Source organism: Ciconia boyciana, chromosome 1 (assembly GCF_034638445.1).
Source record: "Ciconia boyciana chromosome 1, ASM3463844v1, whole genome shotgun sequence".
NCBI lineage: Eukaryota > Metazoa > Chordata > Aves > Ciconiiformes > Ciconiidae > Ciconia > Ciconia boyciana.
In genome coordinates this window covers 65,571,647-65,589,909 of record NC_132934.1, presented here as the reverse complement: position 1 = coordinate 65,589,909, position 18,263 = coordinate 65,571,647, and the positions used below count along the sequence as shown (strand labels likewise).

Sequence of the window (18,263 nt, the reverse complement as noted above, 5' to 3'; positions counted from 1 at the left end):
CAGGGAGCATGAGTTAAACTAAGTCCTGCAAATCCCCCTGGCATCTGTGGGAGTGAGGGCACACAGATCTGAAGAATGGAAAAAGACAAACACCAGCAGGTAAGAGCTAGAACTGCAAAAATACATGTACATCTTTTCTTCAGATTTCATTTCCAGTGGTTTATGTCCTTCTTTTTTTTCCAATAGTTCTAATACCAGCTCAGTCCAAATTAATAGCAGAGCAGAATTTAACCCTTGTCTCATTCATTTTATCTTTTTCCTCCTTTTTTGCTGATCCGGTCTCACTGCCACATTTATTCTGTGGGCTACTGCAGTCTGGACTTGTATAAATATTTTGCTCTCCTCACACACGCGAAAGTCAAATGAACTGGTGACACCAGCTTTTCGTTGCCTTTTACATCCAGTATTTTAAGACATGGCTTCCCTGAAGTTACTTCCTAAGAGGCAGAGATACATTTTCTTATGCAAACCATGCTTCAGATTATAGCCAGAAAAGCCAGGAGAGAGATCTAGAAAACTATGAAGTGAAAAGAAAAGCCTGGCAAGTCATGAGAAATCTTCCACATTGAGTATCCATAACCAGACGTTGGTCTGGTGATAAGGCTATTAGGATAAAGCAGCTCTAAAACACATTCAACATAATTAGACCAATCTTTCCCTCTTTCCTAAGCCTCCAATCCAGCAAAGCATTTAGGCAGGTGCTTAGCTTTGAGCTAATCACATTCTTTTCACCAAGTCTACCTGCACACTTAAAATTAAGTGCTTTGCTAGAGTAGAACCTATTGCATAAATGAATACATTACAGATCAACAAAACCAGCTGGCATAACAAGCAGATTAGACTACAGTAAAATAATTCAGTGCTGTAAGCCAGGATGCTGGAAGACTTAGAAGCTATTGAACTAGAAATGGAGAAAGGTTCTTTAGAATAGGGAACACATTTACATAAACATATGAATATTGCTTATCACACTAACCCCATAAACCCAAATGGATTGCTGGGCATATTGAGGAGGAGGGTGAAGATGGCAAAAATCACCTGGTTGTTAAAGAGGTGGTAAAACAAGCAAGCAGATGGCATTGACAAGAGAGAGCAGACTGAGAAATTGGACAAAAATCCTGTTAACATGCAATGCTGGGCTAGCTTAAAATTAAAAACATTAAAGTGAGAATGGTTTTATTTCTTCTGAGCAACACTGCACCAGTGGTGTAATATATAACATGAATTATGCAATTGTTTTATCATATCATAAAATACCTTCAGGTCTTAAAGATGCCTCAAAAATCACTTGATTTAATAAATATTTAAATCAAGTCATTATTTTCTCAGCTTCTCCTAAGACAAGCATTTGTCAGGACTAATAAAAATGTTTTATTACCTTTTTCATTTATTTAGCAAGCAGATTTATTGCTGATGAAAGGTGACAGCTTGACAAGACTGGAGACTGAAGTGCTCTGTCCATATAACGAGGAAGCACTCAGTCTGCCACGGTGGTAGACTCCCCAGGCTGCCTTCTCAGCGAAGCTCAACCCTCTCTACCAGTACATCCCTGCGGACAGCCCCTGCTCCATCCCTCCTCCATCACTGACCTCTCTGCTGAAACTGCCAGCAAATGTGTCAATCACTGCCCAGGGTGATGGATCTTGACAGAAACAATTACCTGGTAGGATATGGACAGCCAGAAATGCAGACTATGTATGTAACAGCTGCTAGAGACTAGCAGCTTTGAGTTTCCACTGGGTGAATTTTGAGGTGAAGTTCTAACCATCCCTGTGGGCCAATTTACAAAAGAAACCTCATTTAAAAAAAAAACAACAAACCACAAACAAACAAAACCAAAAAACCCCACCCCAAAACAAACAAACAAAACACACCTACTAGTACCTCCACAGATGCCAAAAATAATACCTTTCCTGTGGCATGTGTCACTCATTATTTCTATGTTAGTGCCCACTGTTTCTATTGGAAACAGCTAGTTTTATTTCATATTCTAAAAATATATGTTAATGTCACTGAGTTACAACAAATGTCACAAGTTACAACAAACAAAACTTTTTGCTTCCCAGCCATAAAATTAACCTACTAAATCACAATTGCTTCTGCATGTGAAGTCAGCAGCATTAAAACAGTGCTGCAAAATCAGCCATTAAACACTGGGAAACAGATAATGAAGGAGTGAGGTATTTGTACCCAGTAACTTCAGAGGCTGCAAGATGCCTACGAGATCTCACAGGGCTGCCTGGATGGTCAGAAGAGAAAATAACCCTCCATAGAAAGCAACCTGGCATCCCTGCAATAGTTCCTGTTGCACAACTCCCTCCATGGAACTTCCCTACAGAAGTTCTAGGGAAAATTACCTCCAACTTGCAGTACCTAAATTAAGAGCCAAACTGAGACAGAGAGGGGATCCTTCAGAATGCCATGATGCCAGGAGACATGTCTGATCACCTGCGAGGACAACCAAACAAGGGCAAAATGGGGGATCCTCCTTCTAAGGGTTTCCAAGGTATGATACTCCTGGGACCAGGCAGTGCTCATGCTCTCAGAAATTTTGGGAACTCTTTGTATAACATACAGGTGCAGCATGAGAACTCCTCATAAATGTGAGGGCTAACAAAGAGAGGCCCATGACTGCAACACATCATAAGAAAACAGCAGGAGAGGGACAGAAAACATTGACACCATCTCACTCACTTCAAAAGCTAGGAAAATTCTCAGAAGCATCACGAGTAAGGAAAACCTCAACCAAAAACTACCCCTTCCCATCTGCCCTGAAGGAAAATTCCCTCTTGGTCCCAAAGCTGCTGATCAGCTTAACACCAAGGACATAAGCACGGCTCAGCACCAGGCTACCATCATGCCAGAATTTTGCTGCTAAAACACTTCCAGAAAGAACATGGGAAAAAAAATTCTTATAAACCCTTGTAGCTAATATCTCAGGATCACAAGGTTCTTTGTTTGAAGTAGGTTGGCATGGAAGATATTTAGTAAGTTAGTTATTAGTGAGTCAGTGAGAGGAGCTGGCTTTCACTGAAAAGAATCTCAAAGAACAGTACAGTTCTGCAGTCTGCCACTGTCAGTGGTACAGGAGTAATGTGTCTTTTTAAGTGAGTAAAAGTTATTTATAAACCATAAACATCTTTCAGATTTTACTGGTCAGATTGCACACCTGATCTGACCCTTTCCACACCATATTTGCACCCACTACTGCTGTACAAACTAAGCCACAGAGAATGCTGATAAAAAGGTGCGGCTATTTTGAAGCTTTCACCATCTCCAGGCAATTCTTTAGTGAAGGTCTAAGAACTGTCACTGGAGGGGGCAGAATTATTTAAAACTTTGTTTTAAAGTATAAGTACTGCACAAAGGAGTTGTCACATCCATAATTAAAATGCAGCCAATTTGAGATCTATGAATGAAATGCAGTGCGAGAGCAAAGTATTATTTGCAATAATACATCTTACCATGGGTTAAAAAATACCAGACTAACAATGCATCTGATCAGTGTATGACAACGTTTAAGCACATAGGAAATTATGGCAGAATTCAACTACCATAACTCCAACAGAACTAGGGCTCATAAAATCTTTAGCTCTTTCAAAAGACTCAATAAGACAGCTGATGGTCTGAAGTGATCAGGGCTTTGTAGAAATCTCACTTATCAGGCAGGGCCTGCAACTGTCCAGCCCTTTCTAAGACACAGCTAACGCACTGATTCAGGGCTTGGAATTGATATGGCATCTGCATTTCAGTGCTGGATGTTTCTTACTGGTTAGAGGCAGCTAATAAAAAATATGAGACATTAGAGCTTTAGTGTGGGGCCCCCAGAATTTGAGCCTCAGTGTCCACCACCATCTTCTACTAGATTTGCGCTGGGGAACTCGTAAGGAACACCTTATGAAATACTGCTTCGCTCAAACCTTGCTGAGCTGATAATGAAAAAGAAACTGCAGCAGAAGGTGACATCATGAAATTTCTTGAGAGTTATTAAACTTAACTTGGCCTGTCATTAGCTTCCAGAACATTTCCAGCTCTTTATTGCTGTTGTAGACTTTGTGAAATTCATGGAGTCAGAAATTTAAAGTAATTAGTTTTACATGTTGAGAAGTTAAAAGCTGACCCTGACTAGAAGAGTGCTTTTACACAGCTGGAGTCTTCTGAGCTGTTAAAGATCAGCATTACAGAAATGATAAGAAAACAAGCCCTCATTCTTAATATCCCACTAGTTTTATAGAAATCAATAACCACTTCTGTTTCAATCACTCAAAAAGCTACACTCTCAAGTGAGTGTGAAGTCTGTATAGATTATCATTCAGAAATATTCTTTTCTCTGTAAACAACAATTTGCTTGTAATAGCATTGTACAATCTAGTAAAGATCAAATCTAATATGAAAAACTGACAGTAACATAACTTACCCAGAAATGTACAGAACTGACGTTTTTCTACTCTAGCCATGATTTTCAACCTTGGCCTGCAGATAAAAGGGTTACAGGGCACCACGGGGAATTGGTTTGTGGACTACTTCCCTTCCGAGGTGACTATGAAAAACAAGCATCTAAGATATAGAGCAGTGCATACATTTGACATTTTTGAAGGGTCTGCCAGTCCCATAGAAAAGTTTTAGGGATCCATGGTGAAAAAAGGTTGCAAATCTCTGCATTTGAGCTTTTACAAACCCTTTACCTCTCCCCAATATTTAACCTTCTTTTAAAGCTACAGAAGAAAAAAACACTTTTAAAATACATATGCCAAATTGTCTACATAACTGAGAAATTAAATTACAAAATTAATAACACTTTGTTGGAATGACTGTGAGCTCACAGGTGTTTGATCTACACACAATCTCAAGTCTCACCAAAGCTGATGATGCTTAAATATTTCTCTTTGAAGGTAAGCTGAGTGGAAGGAGCAATTAAATGTTTTTTCGTGTATTTTATGCACCTGCAAGTACTGGAAGCCACTACCGAAGACCATGAAGAAAAGTAAACGGAAGTTAAGCCTTGTGGGTTGAGGGGGTCTCCTAGATGCTGGCAAAAACCCCAGAAATAAATGGCTAAAGTTTTGTGTGGGTTTAAGAGAGCAAAAGGCTAGCAAAAATAAAAGCAGCAAAAGCAAAATGTCCACTATGAAGACTTGCTTGAACTTCTGCACGAGAAAATCACTTCTGTGTTCACTGAAAAAGGACTTTACGTCAAACAGCTGTCTGACTCTTACAACTAAATTTTCCTCCCAATAGAATGGGGCAAAGGTCCCTGAATATAGGCTAACTGGTAGGGCCAAAAAAGTTGCACCAAGCCCCTATAAGGGACACACCCCCTCTTTGGAACCTGTTATTATAACAGTGTACAACTTAAGCCAAGATAAGGACACAAATATTTAGTTCTATCATAACCATCAGGACTGAATTTTTCCTTATAGCTGTGCACAGGAAAAGCTGTGTTCAGGCAAAAAATGTCCATTTTTGATGTAAGGGCCATAGAGGCCTTATAAAACAAGACACTTTTTGTATAAACAACACATGCCTTGCTAACAAATGTGCCCTTGAAGAAAAACTAAGAGACTGATAAAAGGGGAATATGCAGGCCTCGTTAATCACTAACCTTTGAAGAAGAAACTAAGACGAGGAACTTCAAGGACTGGTAAAGGAAACATCTTGTTATAAGGGAGATTGCTGGGCTGGGAGGATACAGCACTACATGAAGTCAACGAGATTTACAGAAACTACGGGAAAGGTAAAGACGGCAGGGGGAGATCACAACCACCGACTCAATTAAAGACCAAAGAAAGCTACGCTCCCCCACTTCCTACAAGCATGCGCAGAATATTAAAGTAGCGCTGTAGCTTTAAGTTGAAATAAGAGAAATGTAGACCCATAGGAAACTGCTTTGTGTAATTACTTACGCATACGTATAACTAGACCATATAAATATTGTACCTGCATCACTGAACTTTGTGCTAGCTTTGTGGAGCTACCACCTAGCACCCATCTCTGCGCAGACATGAAATAAAATACCTCTGCCCTGTGTGTATATCGGCGTCTCGCACACCGGGTAAACGAGCGCACACTTGTGGGATAACATCTTCATGAGAATACCCTGTTAAAACAGCCCATGTACTGCTGGGGAATTTGCCTGAACATAAAGCTTAGTAGTGCTGTTTGGTAGTAAGACTCTTGGGTATATCTGTATCAGGTGTTAACCTCCATCTTGTTTTCTTTTTTTGCTGATTTTTACCTCCACATTGAACTAAAGCTGACATATAGTAAAAGAAAAAATTATTGCACAAAACAGAATAATATTTTTGCACAATTTTTAAACTTGGTGCTGAGCAATCAAAATGGAAAATTTTCAGCAAAAAGATGGCTAACAGACCAGGAGAAACAGTTTCACATTTCAATGCTCAAGAAAGAGGCAGCATTACAACTAAACAAGGGACATTTTGATGGGGAACTTGATTGCCTGTAAGCCTGAAGAGACATCAACTTATAAACACCAATTATAGCTTAAAAAGAAATAAAGTCTCTGACTAGCCATTTTAGAAAGTCTAGCCCTATATGTCAGCAGTATCTCTAATCTAACATCAGCCATGAGGAAGAAGATGCTGGCGGTCTGCATCTGAAAGCTGTCTGGCGTGGGAATGGGGAATGGGGAAAGGTTCCTGGGTTTGCTAGAAGAGTTCTGCCTCAGCCCGAAGACTGTATACAAACCGTGATGGAAATATGACAGCAGAAATACATGCAGTTTAGAGGCTTCCTGCCTAGAGCATAGTATCCTGCCATCCATAGTATCCTGCCATCCAACCTTCCTGCCTAGAACATAGCGCTGGCTAAAGTAATTGATTTCTAAAATTTTTCCAAAGTGTATTTGTTTGCTGCCACTACCCACTATCCTAAAGAAACAGGTGGTAAACAAGATTTCCCCCCAGGATTTCAGCTTTGGAAAAGGGTTAGGCTTCTTAGGGAATCTGAGAGCAACGGCACCAGTCTAGGTAGCTCACGACAGCAGTGCTGTGAGGCACTGCTTCCGTGAAAGAAAACCAAATAAAGAGACTGAGAGCTCAAAATGCTCCCAAGAGACCAAGAAAACCGACAGTGCGGCAACCTGCTGCAACCAAAAGCTCAAAAGCACATCAGCTGAACCGCAGCCAGACACAGACGTCTGATGACTATTCAGCAAGGGGAATATTATGAAGGCCTTCACACAGCATCTCGAGCTAATCCATCTGTACAGGGAAACGTGTGCATGAGCACACATTCTCCTGTGGTTTGAGACACACTTTTGAAGCATGCTGGCCCTCTGAATAAGTCAAACCTCAGTAACATCTATTTCTAGGATTGCACAAAGAGGTAGAAAACCCTTCGAAACATTTGTGGGTTGTCCTTTAGTTACAAAAGCACCGCATCCTGGGCAGATTCAAAGGAGAAACCTGACACAGTTTTGACTGCAATGTATGCCTAACTTGGGAATAAGACAAAAATTTTAACACGCAAAAAATCATCCATTACTCGGGTGGTTATAAATATGCATTATAAACCTTCTCCTTTTAAGAATTTTAGATTCAAACAACACACAGCATTAAACCACTGTTTAGAGAGGAAAAAAAAGTAAAAATAACTACACAGGCTTGCTGGAGGGAAAGAAAGGCTAAATTCTCACTTACACAGAAGTCCCTTCATACAACTCTGGAAGGATAAAGAGGCTTTCAAGCAGATGTAAATTACACCCAAGCTGCCTTTAAGGCCCCATTTGCACTGTCAGACTAGTTTAAAGGTACTTTGATGCCAATTAGAGTCCACCCTGAATTGTTCATGTGGCACTGGTGCTGAGCTGAGTGTGCAGTTGATAGTTAGGGGTGGAAGTATTCAGACCATAATGCCGAACTTTTCCTGCAAGACCATTTAACTCAGATTAACAAAAGAAGGGATGACCGTAAAGAAAAAGGACTTCCTCTGTAAATGGTCCAAAAACCCAAAGAACAGTTGAAGATAAACTAAGTACCATCTGGCAGACATTGTCACTTTTTTCCTTTCCTTTTCCCTTCCACCATTTTTATTTTTAAGCCAAGACAGGAACAATTAATGTCATTTTCAGGAGCGATGTGGTGGAGGAAAATGTCTCTGATCAAGCGAGAACACAAGGCAGGGAAGATTTTGGCTGACTAATGCAGCCACTTTATCAACAGAGTGGCATTACTTTGGCAGGAAGAGAACTCTAGGTAAAATAATTAAGCAATTATTTTTTTTTAATTTAAAAATGAAAACGATAGCAAAAAAAAAAAAAGAACATTGTGGGCCACACTGTTCCTCCCCCTTCCCTTACTTGGTGGACCATTACTATCACAGGCACTCCTACCACACTCCCTTCAGGTTTTTTGCCACTGTAAGGCTGGCTGCAGTGCCTTTGCCTGGCAATATCTAAGTAACTCTTCCTCAACAAGCTAGGACTTCACAGTAGGACTAAATAAACTGAAGGTCAGTTCAAGCATTTATTTGCTGGCCAGAGTTTTCGGTGGGTGGAGCCAATTGGTTATTTTGTTTTACTTTAACAAGTTGCCACTCTTATCTGACCATGAGCAGCTTCCATCAGAAACAAAAAACAGGAGCAAAGTAGGTTGTAAGGTTACCCAGGGCTTCTGCTTGAAAATAGGTGCCCTGATTCAGACAACACATTCCTTACTCCTGCTTCCTCCTGAGGGGAAAGGGATAATGGCAGTGGCCATCTGGAAAGAAACGTTTCCCAGTTTTCCTCTATTACTCATTCAGATGCCCACATCCTCTTCCTCACAGCTGCCTGCTAACCCCTCAGCCTGCTTAGATGTGATGAGAGGTGGGGCATAGGCACCTTTTAAAGGTTTTGGGCAGAGAGGACCTCCCTCAGCGCTAGACAAGTGCTTTGACAGAATGCTTTCTCTTACTACAGGTACCAGGGCTCTGCATCGATACCAGCCTCTGCTGAGCTGCAAAGTAAATGAACAAACTCAGAGCAGATCCCCAAGCAACTGTTGGCTTAGCTGGCCACAGACATACTTTTAAAACACTATCCAGGCGGGCTTTCTTCCCAAAGTGGCTAATTAATCAAAATAAATACCTGCAGTCAGGAACCCCCCCACTGTACTGTCTTTGATCTGTTCAGAGAAAGCATTCCAAGACATCTCAATTTGTTGCTAGGTAAACGGCTGCAACATCACCCTGAAGAATATAGCTTCTCAGCTGGAGCTGCACAAAACCATCACACTCTCTGTTGAAGGAATCTGGTGTACAAAACAGAGGTGCCTTTTTTTTTTTTTAAATTCTATCAGCACCTAGATGATTGGGTTCATCTGTAGTTCCCTGCTCATCCTCTTATTCAGGATGGCAGGATGCTTAAAAATTCTTGAGGAGAACGTCCCTTTGCAGACTGTGACAAGCAAGACTAGTGGGCAGTGGCTCCAGAAAGAAGAAAGAAGGTTGAGAGAGTGAAGTCCATGGTCCCACAGGCTGCCAGGGACAACAGGAAATCCCAGGTATTGGAGATCCCAGGAAGTGTTCTCAGCTCTGGTGCTCTTTTCTGGGGCTCCTACATCCATCTTCCTCCTTGCATGGGTTCAGACCTCCTCTCTTTAATGGAGCAGACAACATTGGAGCAAATACCGTAATGCACAGCACATTCTACTCCAAGGCAGGAGCAGATACTGCATAGCAAAGCATTTTGCTGTATGGGATGGAGCTGCCACTGCCTTCCATGCACACACTTGATCACTCCCTTCCTTATAATTCATACAGCAGCTCTATCCATCCAGAGGGATATAGAGAGACAGAATTACACCTCCCACCCCAAGCTTCCAGTTTGAACCTGGGCCAAGCAATCCCTGTGGAAAACTCTTCTAATAGAGGCTAATTTGAAGGTCACCATTTAAACTCACTTCACTTCTAATGCACTCCTGGCTCTGCACAAATCCCTCCTAAGGATAGGATATCCAGACTGGATGACTCTAAGTATCATCATGGAACCACCATCTGCCAGAATCTGAAAGACCTTTGAGCATCGCCATTCATCTTTCCAAGCAGAAATATCATCCTTCATCTTCACCCTTTGTATCATATTATGATGTTGTAATAACTAACTGTCTCCAAAATTTCTCTTTTGAATATATTTGCTTCTTGTCGGAATTTCTGAGTTGTCCCCTATTCCCTCATGAATTTGGCATCTATTGCAGGAAAAAAAGAAAACAAACAACAACTGAGTTTAATCACAGCAAAGCTTGCTAGAAATTACGCTGGTACAGCAAAAAAGCACGTCTGCTAGAAGCAAACAAGGCAAAAAGCCCAGTTTGATGGGTTTATAGAGAAATAAGAAGAGCAAGAGACCAGAGACATAAATATTTGGAACCTCCTGTCTCCAGATCAGAATGCAACTCAGATGCATAAGGACTAAGCACTGGGGTTGACTGCTACTTGAGATGCCTTAGTATAGCCACTTAAAACTTTGAGTAGTTCCATCAAAGGCAAGGTTCCTCTGTTTGAAGTTAGGCAAACAAGTATTGAGCTGCATCAGCTCCAAGTTGACATTAGATAAATAACATGCCAATGTCCACACATCACTCGAGTTTGCTGGTTTTTGGGGTTTTTTTTCAGAAGACTGAAATGGAACTCATTGTGTTCTTTTTGAGAGCATTTCCCTCAGTTGTTCAGGTGATGATGAAGAACAGCCAACTCAGTTACACAGGGTAACCAGAGAATGGTAAACAACCCAGACGAAGCTAGACCAAAAGTAATGTAAAATATAAGAATATTATTCAATGCATTAGCATTGGAAAATTTGTAGACTGATTTCTGCAGGCCGGCTGTGAACAAAAGTGGGCAGGGCATGATCTAGCATATATACAGTGTCCAGTGCAGTGTTGAAAGGTGCTGGATGAAGGAAGGGTTTGGTAAACCTCAATCATTCACTCAACAATAATCAGCGAATGACTGTGTACTGGCCAGGCAATGCAGTAGAAATCTGCATTCCCATCACAGTACCATACCTGACCTGGAAACAATGGATATGGCTTCTTTCAATAACCTCCAACAGCTTCAGGCCTCCTGAGCATAAGACCGGGATTTTTACAGAGTGAAAATACAGCAGTAGGTGGTACCATTCACTAACAGGGGAGCTGCCTGTCCCCTCTCTCATGACATCCACCAGACCTTCTGTGGCCCTGCCACTTGCCTATTGTTGACTCAGCCAGTCCCAACACCCCAAGAAAGACCATTGTCCTCCAAGGCTGCAGGGCATGTAACTGCACCAGGGCCCACCTGACTGAACAGGTAGCCCTTCTATTTCATTCTTCACAGACATCACCCTAATCCCCTGTCTAAACTACTGCGCTTTGTTCCATTTTGTCAGTCAGTTAGGGAATTTGGGGGTTAGAGGTTTTGTCTGCTCTTTTTGTAGTTTGCTTGGGTTTTTTTAATTAAAAAAAAAAGAGAAGGAAAGAAGATGGATCTCACTCTTTAGTTATGTATTTCCTAACTACCTGTACCAAGAACAAAGACACAAACCTTCCAAAATCTTTAAGAGGTTTTGTTTTTTTTCTTTTGAAATTTGGGATTTTCTAGCAGTACGGTTTCTCTTTCTGTGCCAATTAAAATGGCTCTGTTTTGTAACTGATAAAGGTGCCTTTAACACGTGTCCACAACAAGGAGCATTGTGTGCTGTTAGAATTGTTCAGTAGATGCCCAGTCCCAGACAGATGGTGCTTTATCCTCGCCCTCTCTTCAAGAGAGCATAATGCATTGTCCTGTCAGGGATTAATGGAAGTGCCACTCACATTAGATGCTAATTCTGGTAGCAGCTCTGTTGCTACACTACAGATGCTACAGCTACTGCTTGAAACTAATGCCTGAAGCAGGCAGCCCACACTGAGGAGAAGCAGGACATTCAGAAACCAAAGTGAGGAGCACAACACAAGAACCTATGCAGAATGCAACCTCATGGTCAAGGGGAAAGAGACGTTTGAAATGGGAGACAAGGATGATGAAAAGAAAGAAACACAGAGAAACAGTAGAAGAAAAAATGAGGACTGAAGATTAAAGAAGAGAAAACAAAGATCAGGAACCAAATGGGAAGTTAAAGCAAAAGATCCAACACAAATGAGAAAAGCACCTTTTCTCAGTAATGGCCAACACATCACGTCATCAGAAAATCAGCACTAGGAAGGTGCCCCATATGAGGGAAGAGCAGCTGAAACAACGGACACAGATTGATGCCAGTGAGGGTAGGTTATTCTACAGTTGGATCTTGCCCCACTGTGCACCCCAAAGCATTATTGCCTTATAAAACTACACATGAATGTTTAACATCTTGAATAAGCACACAATTCAGTACTGATTATTAATGAAAATAAGAGTCTCAAAACCGACTCCTGGATACCTACTCCAAGAAAAATATTCCAGGAGAGGTCTGCATAAACACCATAAAAGACAGGCAATTCAGAGATAAGTTTTCAGCTGTGTCCTGGACCCTCCCTTTTTTGTTTAGATAAGACGTTTCAGATCCAAGACTAATTTTAGATGCCTCCACACATGCATAAAGTGGGCTGAGAAGCACCTAGGTTCAAAACAGCTTGTGCTACAGCACTTCTGTCACATTTTCCTTCTAGTACTGTGGTCATTTACCATGGTCTATATATGGCATAGTGGGAGAGAGGAAATCCAAGTATTGGACCTCTCTTTCTGAAAAGTCACTGGTGCATGTGAAATCTTTTGTGTTTGAGAGAAGCTCCTGCATATTTGCATGGATGACAAATCTAGTTAGATACTCCACACAAAACTTCTAATAACTAGCACTATCACATCACTAATTGGTCAAGGAAACACAGGCCTTCCACTCTGCATTTCAGAGGAGGTTTCTTATGAGAGAAAGGAAAGAAAGGGAAGGAAGAGGCTATTCAGAGATGTTTATCAAACCTGAAAAGCCAGACCCTGGCAGCAGATGGTAGATGGCAAACAGGAAGATTTTGTGAAAAACTAGAACAGTATAAAAACAGTGGAAAGAAGGAAAGCATTATGACAGCAGGAAATACTAAAGTTTAAAGACATACAAGGAAATACATTTACACTGTCTGTTGCTCCATTAATAGATAAAAATGGAGCAATAGAACAAATGCAAGGGAAATGAAAAAGCAAGAGCAGTCTATCACTAACAAGCTTATGCACTGACAAGCAGCTTGAGTCCAGGTCTTGAAATAGTATATTAGACCATAATGTTTTCAAATTTCTTCTGAGGGTTGGAGAAAGGGAGTATACTATTAACTTCTCACAAGTGTCCAGTACTTTATATTAAGAAGCTGTGGTCATGGTAAAAAGCAGATGAACTATTAAACAAGAAAACTGCCTCTGGTTCACAAAGTCAATGAGCTGTAAATCACGGGAAGTTGATAGGGTACACCAGGAAATTCAAACTGTATACTTCTGCCATTCTTGTGCTCTTGTCAGGGGATCCACTGCTATCGGACACTAGGAATGAACTAGATGGGCTAGATATATCTTTGGTCTGACACATTTGCCCATTTTTATTACTTTCTTTATAACTTTCTTAGTAAAGAAATGACACGTCAAGGAGATGGAAGAGAATTTATTAATGACGATATTTTTGACAGCCACTATGCTGGACTAAAAAGATCTTGGCTGGAGCCAAGGACAATGTAGGTTGATACCTAACTTGTCACTCCACACTCCAAGTGCACATACTTCAGTGACATACTTCCAGGCTCAGACCTCCTTACATCTGCATTTGCAATAGTCCTTGCTATTCCCTGTCTGGACCTTTCTTGAATAATACTTACTGTATTGTCCAGAAATTTTGCTGATTGTGTAATTGCACCCTAATTGAATGCCAGAAGAAAATAGATATTTTTTTCTTTTGTGGTCCAAAATAATATTCCAGATTCAGAGCTACATGATGCACTTTCCCCTCTCAGTTACAATCTCCCCCTTTTTTTTTTTTTCCATTCCTTGTGCAACTCTGCCAGTGCAATTACCACCTCACTTGCAGTATGCCTCGGGATTTCAGTACCAATGCAACTATACTTCAATGTACTCTAGAGGGATATTTATACCACCTAGCTCTAAGCACCTAAGTAGGTCATAGTTATTAACCAGCTAGTTTCTGCAAACTCCCTCTTTAGTCTATAGGGAAACATCAGATCCTTCAGTTTCCTTCAGAGCAAGTATATTACCATAACCTGCAACACTTGCTACTCAAGCCATGAGATTTTTATGTGTAGAAACTCCTAGCGGCACTAAATTCCACACCGTGCTACCAAACTGATTTTAGTGTTCACCCAAGATAACTTGGGTTCAAGCCTTTGAACACAATCCACTCTCCTCTGCTACAAAGGTGCTGTCCTATAAGAGTCACAAGAGGTCAGCTCATCTTCATCTCATATCATCCTTTAAGCCCGCACATAATTTTTCATAGGTGAAGCCCTATGCATTTGTGTGAATAAATTGTGAACACTTGAAATAGTTCAGTTTGCTTGAGCAAGATTCATTTTACAAATAACTCAATACAGGCTTAACTTCTGCCAGCCCCAACTAAATGAACTAAATGAACACGCACTTGATGTCTAGGGGTGAACAAAGTTTGAGCAACATCAAAGTTTCATTTTTATAAAGTCATTTTTCTCCACCACAACTGTGTTAAAACATAGCTTACAGCTAGCCTTTAGTCTCATTCTTAATATGCTATCAGTATCTACAAAACACATCTTACCTTGATCTTCTGAAGAGACCGGTGACCTGGAATAAAACAACAAAGTCCAGTCAATCTTTGGTATGGAAAGGCCACAAATAAGGTTCAATGTCACTGTGGGGAATACAGTATGGAGGAATTGGAAGGTTTTATTCTTGGGCTAACTTAGAAGGGAGGACTGGAAAGCATCTGACAAGAAAAGAGCAGAAAAGGGCAGAGACAGTGAGCAGGTTCTGCAGACCAGAGTGGCCGTATGGAGTCACACCCATAAGACAGCTGACAGCTGCACTGTTAAGCACTCATGCCAAGAGTTTCTGTAGGTACTTGGCAAAGAACTTATCTAGTACTGTTACTGTTGGAAATAGCTGACATTACTGTTCAGAAAGTCCTGATCCTTCAGAGGTTATTGAAGGGACTATAATTAAGTGTGGCCAGGACGAAACCTCACAGCTAGGGGTGGTTGAGGAAATTATAGCTTCAGAGGAACTTGCAGTCATTAAGGTGGCCATTTTTCTTACCATGAGTCAGTGTGGTGGAGAGCATAAAACATTGGTCGTAATTAATACCAGTTCATGCCATCTTCACAAAAGTAACATAAACAGACACCCCCCCACCCCACCCCCCCAAAAAAAAAAAAGGTCTGGACAGATGTAAGTACAGTAAAAGCAATGTAACATGTAACAGCAGCAACACAAGAGTTACAGGATACCCTAACCACTGGCTTACGCCTCTGATAATACTCGAAGAGAGTGAGGGGTTATAAAACATGAGGGACCTCTCAGTGCCCCTGCTGATGAAGAGAAGGGCCCCACTGAATTCCAGAGATTTGTGTCACAGCTCCCATCACTCAGGATCACACTCCTCATCCTTTTGGTCAGCACCCACAAAAAAGGAACATAAAGAGGTGTAAAGTATTGGCCCTCTGTTTTTCCCTTTGCTGCAGTAGCTTGGCTTAGCAAAACTAGGGCTAACTGTACAGCCAAATCTAGGATGTGCCTCGGTTATTTAGACCAGATTGACAGCACAGAGTGGATTGGACCATTGCCTCAGGACTTCCCCAACAAAGATTTTCAACTGCATATATAGCCTTCCCACCCAGGTAACAAGGAGTTTGTTCCTGCAGTGAATGGGACAACTCATGCTTCCTTTCCAAGATATATTTAATTTTGCACCAAGGTACAAAAAATAACAAATTACTAAAGATTTAAAACTGTTAGTGTTGCCAGCAAACAGATCAAAGCCGACATAAGAAAAGCAGCCACAGAGGGGTGAAGGGAAAAGAAGGAACAAAGAGGAAAAGAGCACATGTATATTTAAGTGAGTCACCAGGGCTGGGGATTGGAGAGGGGGGGAAGATGGGTTAGAAACCCTGGATTTAGAGGAATAAAGATGCTGAGGAAGGAGTCATGATCTCATTCCATCACAGGGGTCTGAAAATGAAGGCTGAAGGATTATAGGACATCAGAAGCAAATATGCAAATATGTAGATGCAAACAGGAATGATGGAAAGAAAAGAAGGAAACTTTCCTAATGAGGTATGAACATTTTTAAAAAAGGGAGAGATTTGCAAAGAAAGAGAGGAAAGAGTTACAGCACAGCTGGAGCAATGGTCACTGAAAGGAAAAAATGTGATTGCCTAATTAAGATTCTGACTGTGCAAGAAGCCAATATGTCTGTATGGATCAGAATTAATTAATCCTCTACTCCCATTAAATCCTCTGATTGCTGCTGAACATCCTAGGCATGTATTCTGCTCTGCTGCCAACGAGGCCAGCTCTGCCCTTGCCCTTCAGCCATGTCTATGGAAATACAGTAGGAATGCAGGTAACCCAGAGGATTAGCAGGCATCACTAGGACTCTGTCCCACTGCTTTGACCAGTTAGTTACAGGCCTTCCTCCACAACCACCAGCAGAAACCCTTCTGAAGATCAAAACTCAACACACAGTGTTTCCTACAAGGTTAAACAGCACAGAATGGGCCATATCAAGAGATACAAATTTTTAGGTACTTAAAAATATTTTTACATGCAGGAGTCATGCCAGGTTCCTTAGCTCACATATCCTGACTCTCTGCCCATTGCTAATGCAGTATCCCACAGCATCAGTAGAATTTATTCCTTTGTTTTGTTTCTTAATTGCACAGTTTCATCACCTTTCAGATCTTTATGTGAAACAATAAAATAAACAGTACAGATTATCCTATAATTTGGCTCTTCTTTATGCCTGGTAAAACAGATGTCATTAGTTCCTTAAAGCATCAACAATAGGAGAGACACTATTACAATATCACCGCCTTCTCAATTAAAACATTGAAGGGAGGGATGAAATATATGTTTGTGTATATTTAGTGTGCCCAAAATTAGTATGTATTTTTCAAAATAGTACTGCCATGTACCTTTGTTGCATGCCTTGAACACAGTGCCTGAACAGTAAGAAATCTAACAGGTACTACTGTTGCTACTAGCAGTGTTTCCATTTGAAAGGCTTCATCAAGCATCTTTTGGAACTGTGTAGCCTGGTATCCTGAGAAAATAAGGTTTATATAATCACAGCATCTTTGTGTGTACGTATGCACCTCTCTCACCCTAATAAAGTTTGAGCTTGTTGACTCATTTCACCCATCATTAACAGAGGGGTTGGAGAGGCAATTCCTGCTTTCACAAGGAAACGCAATAGCATAAGCTCAAATTTTCTGACGTAACTGCAAAGCCACAAAGAGAGGTTTTGAATATCTCAGCCACAGGAAAGCCTCAACAAGACCTTCCACCATTGAGGATACCAAAGGTTCAACCACGATAAACTAGGCTTCCTTTGTTCCACTACCAACATAAGGTATTTTGGCAAAGAGTAGAGAGGACTTTGAACATTCTCCTACAATTTCAGGTCATACATTTTAGCAGGAGGAAGGTTTTCCAAACCGTTCAAGTACTGACCTAACTACACCAAGGGGAGTCTTGCTTGTAACTATAATGTAAGGAAGTGAGGCTGTTGGGAACTCCACATTAATAGTGTTGGGCATTTTATGCATTGTCTGGTCTACCCCATGCTTATGATAGGCTCTAAGGGAGGAAAGAAAGATTAAGTCTAATGACCTGCTCTAAACCACATACACTCACTCCACAGCCACAGAGGGCTTTCCTGACACCAAAAAAATCCAGTGGATGCTCATATTTCTGGTCACACATCTTTCGCTCAGGTCTGTCAGAAGTGTGAGGGATAATACTGTGGCAGCAGTGGTCACCAGACGGGTGTCCTGAGAAGGGAGGATTCTCAGCTGCTAACATCCCCACAGTAACCATCTATCTAGCGCCTGTCAGCTGCCCTCAGAGTGTGATTCTAGCTATGTGTTTGACTGTCATAAAGAAGCAAGTTAGCATTCCCACAACCTCTATGCCTTAAAAAAAAAAAGAGACAAGTCAGAGATACTTCAGAAGAACTAATATGCTGTCAAGATCTGTGGTCCCACCTGGGTCAAAACACTTCACCAAATGAAATCGTGAAGACATTTTAATTTGGTTAAACAAAACAAAACAAATCAAATGCCCAA

General features: G+C 41.1%; 1 protein-coding gene across 4 annotated transcripts in view; it reads right to left on the bottom strand.

Annotated features, from left to right (window-relative positions):
- The window catches only part of DGKI (diacylglycerol kinase iota), a 241,745-nt gene that overhangs the window by 25,737 nt on the left and 197,745 nt on the right, over positions 1 to 18,263 (bottom strand). For all 4 annotated transcript variants that reach the window (XM_072872233.1, XM_072872242.1, XM_072872248.1 and 1 more), the window contains one exon: positions 14,738 to 14,763. In XM_072872233.1, the coding sequence (XP_072728334.1) occupies positions 14,738 to 14,763 (26 nt within the window). The remainder of the gene's footprint in view (positions 1 to 14,737; positions 14,764 to 18,263) is intronic.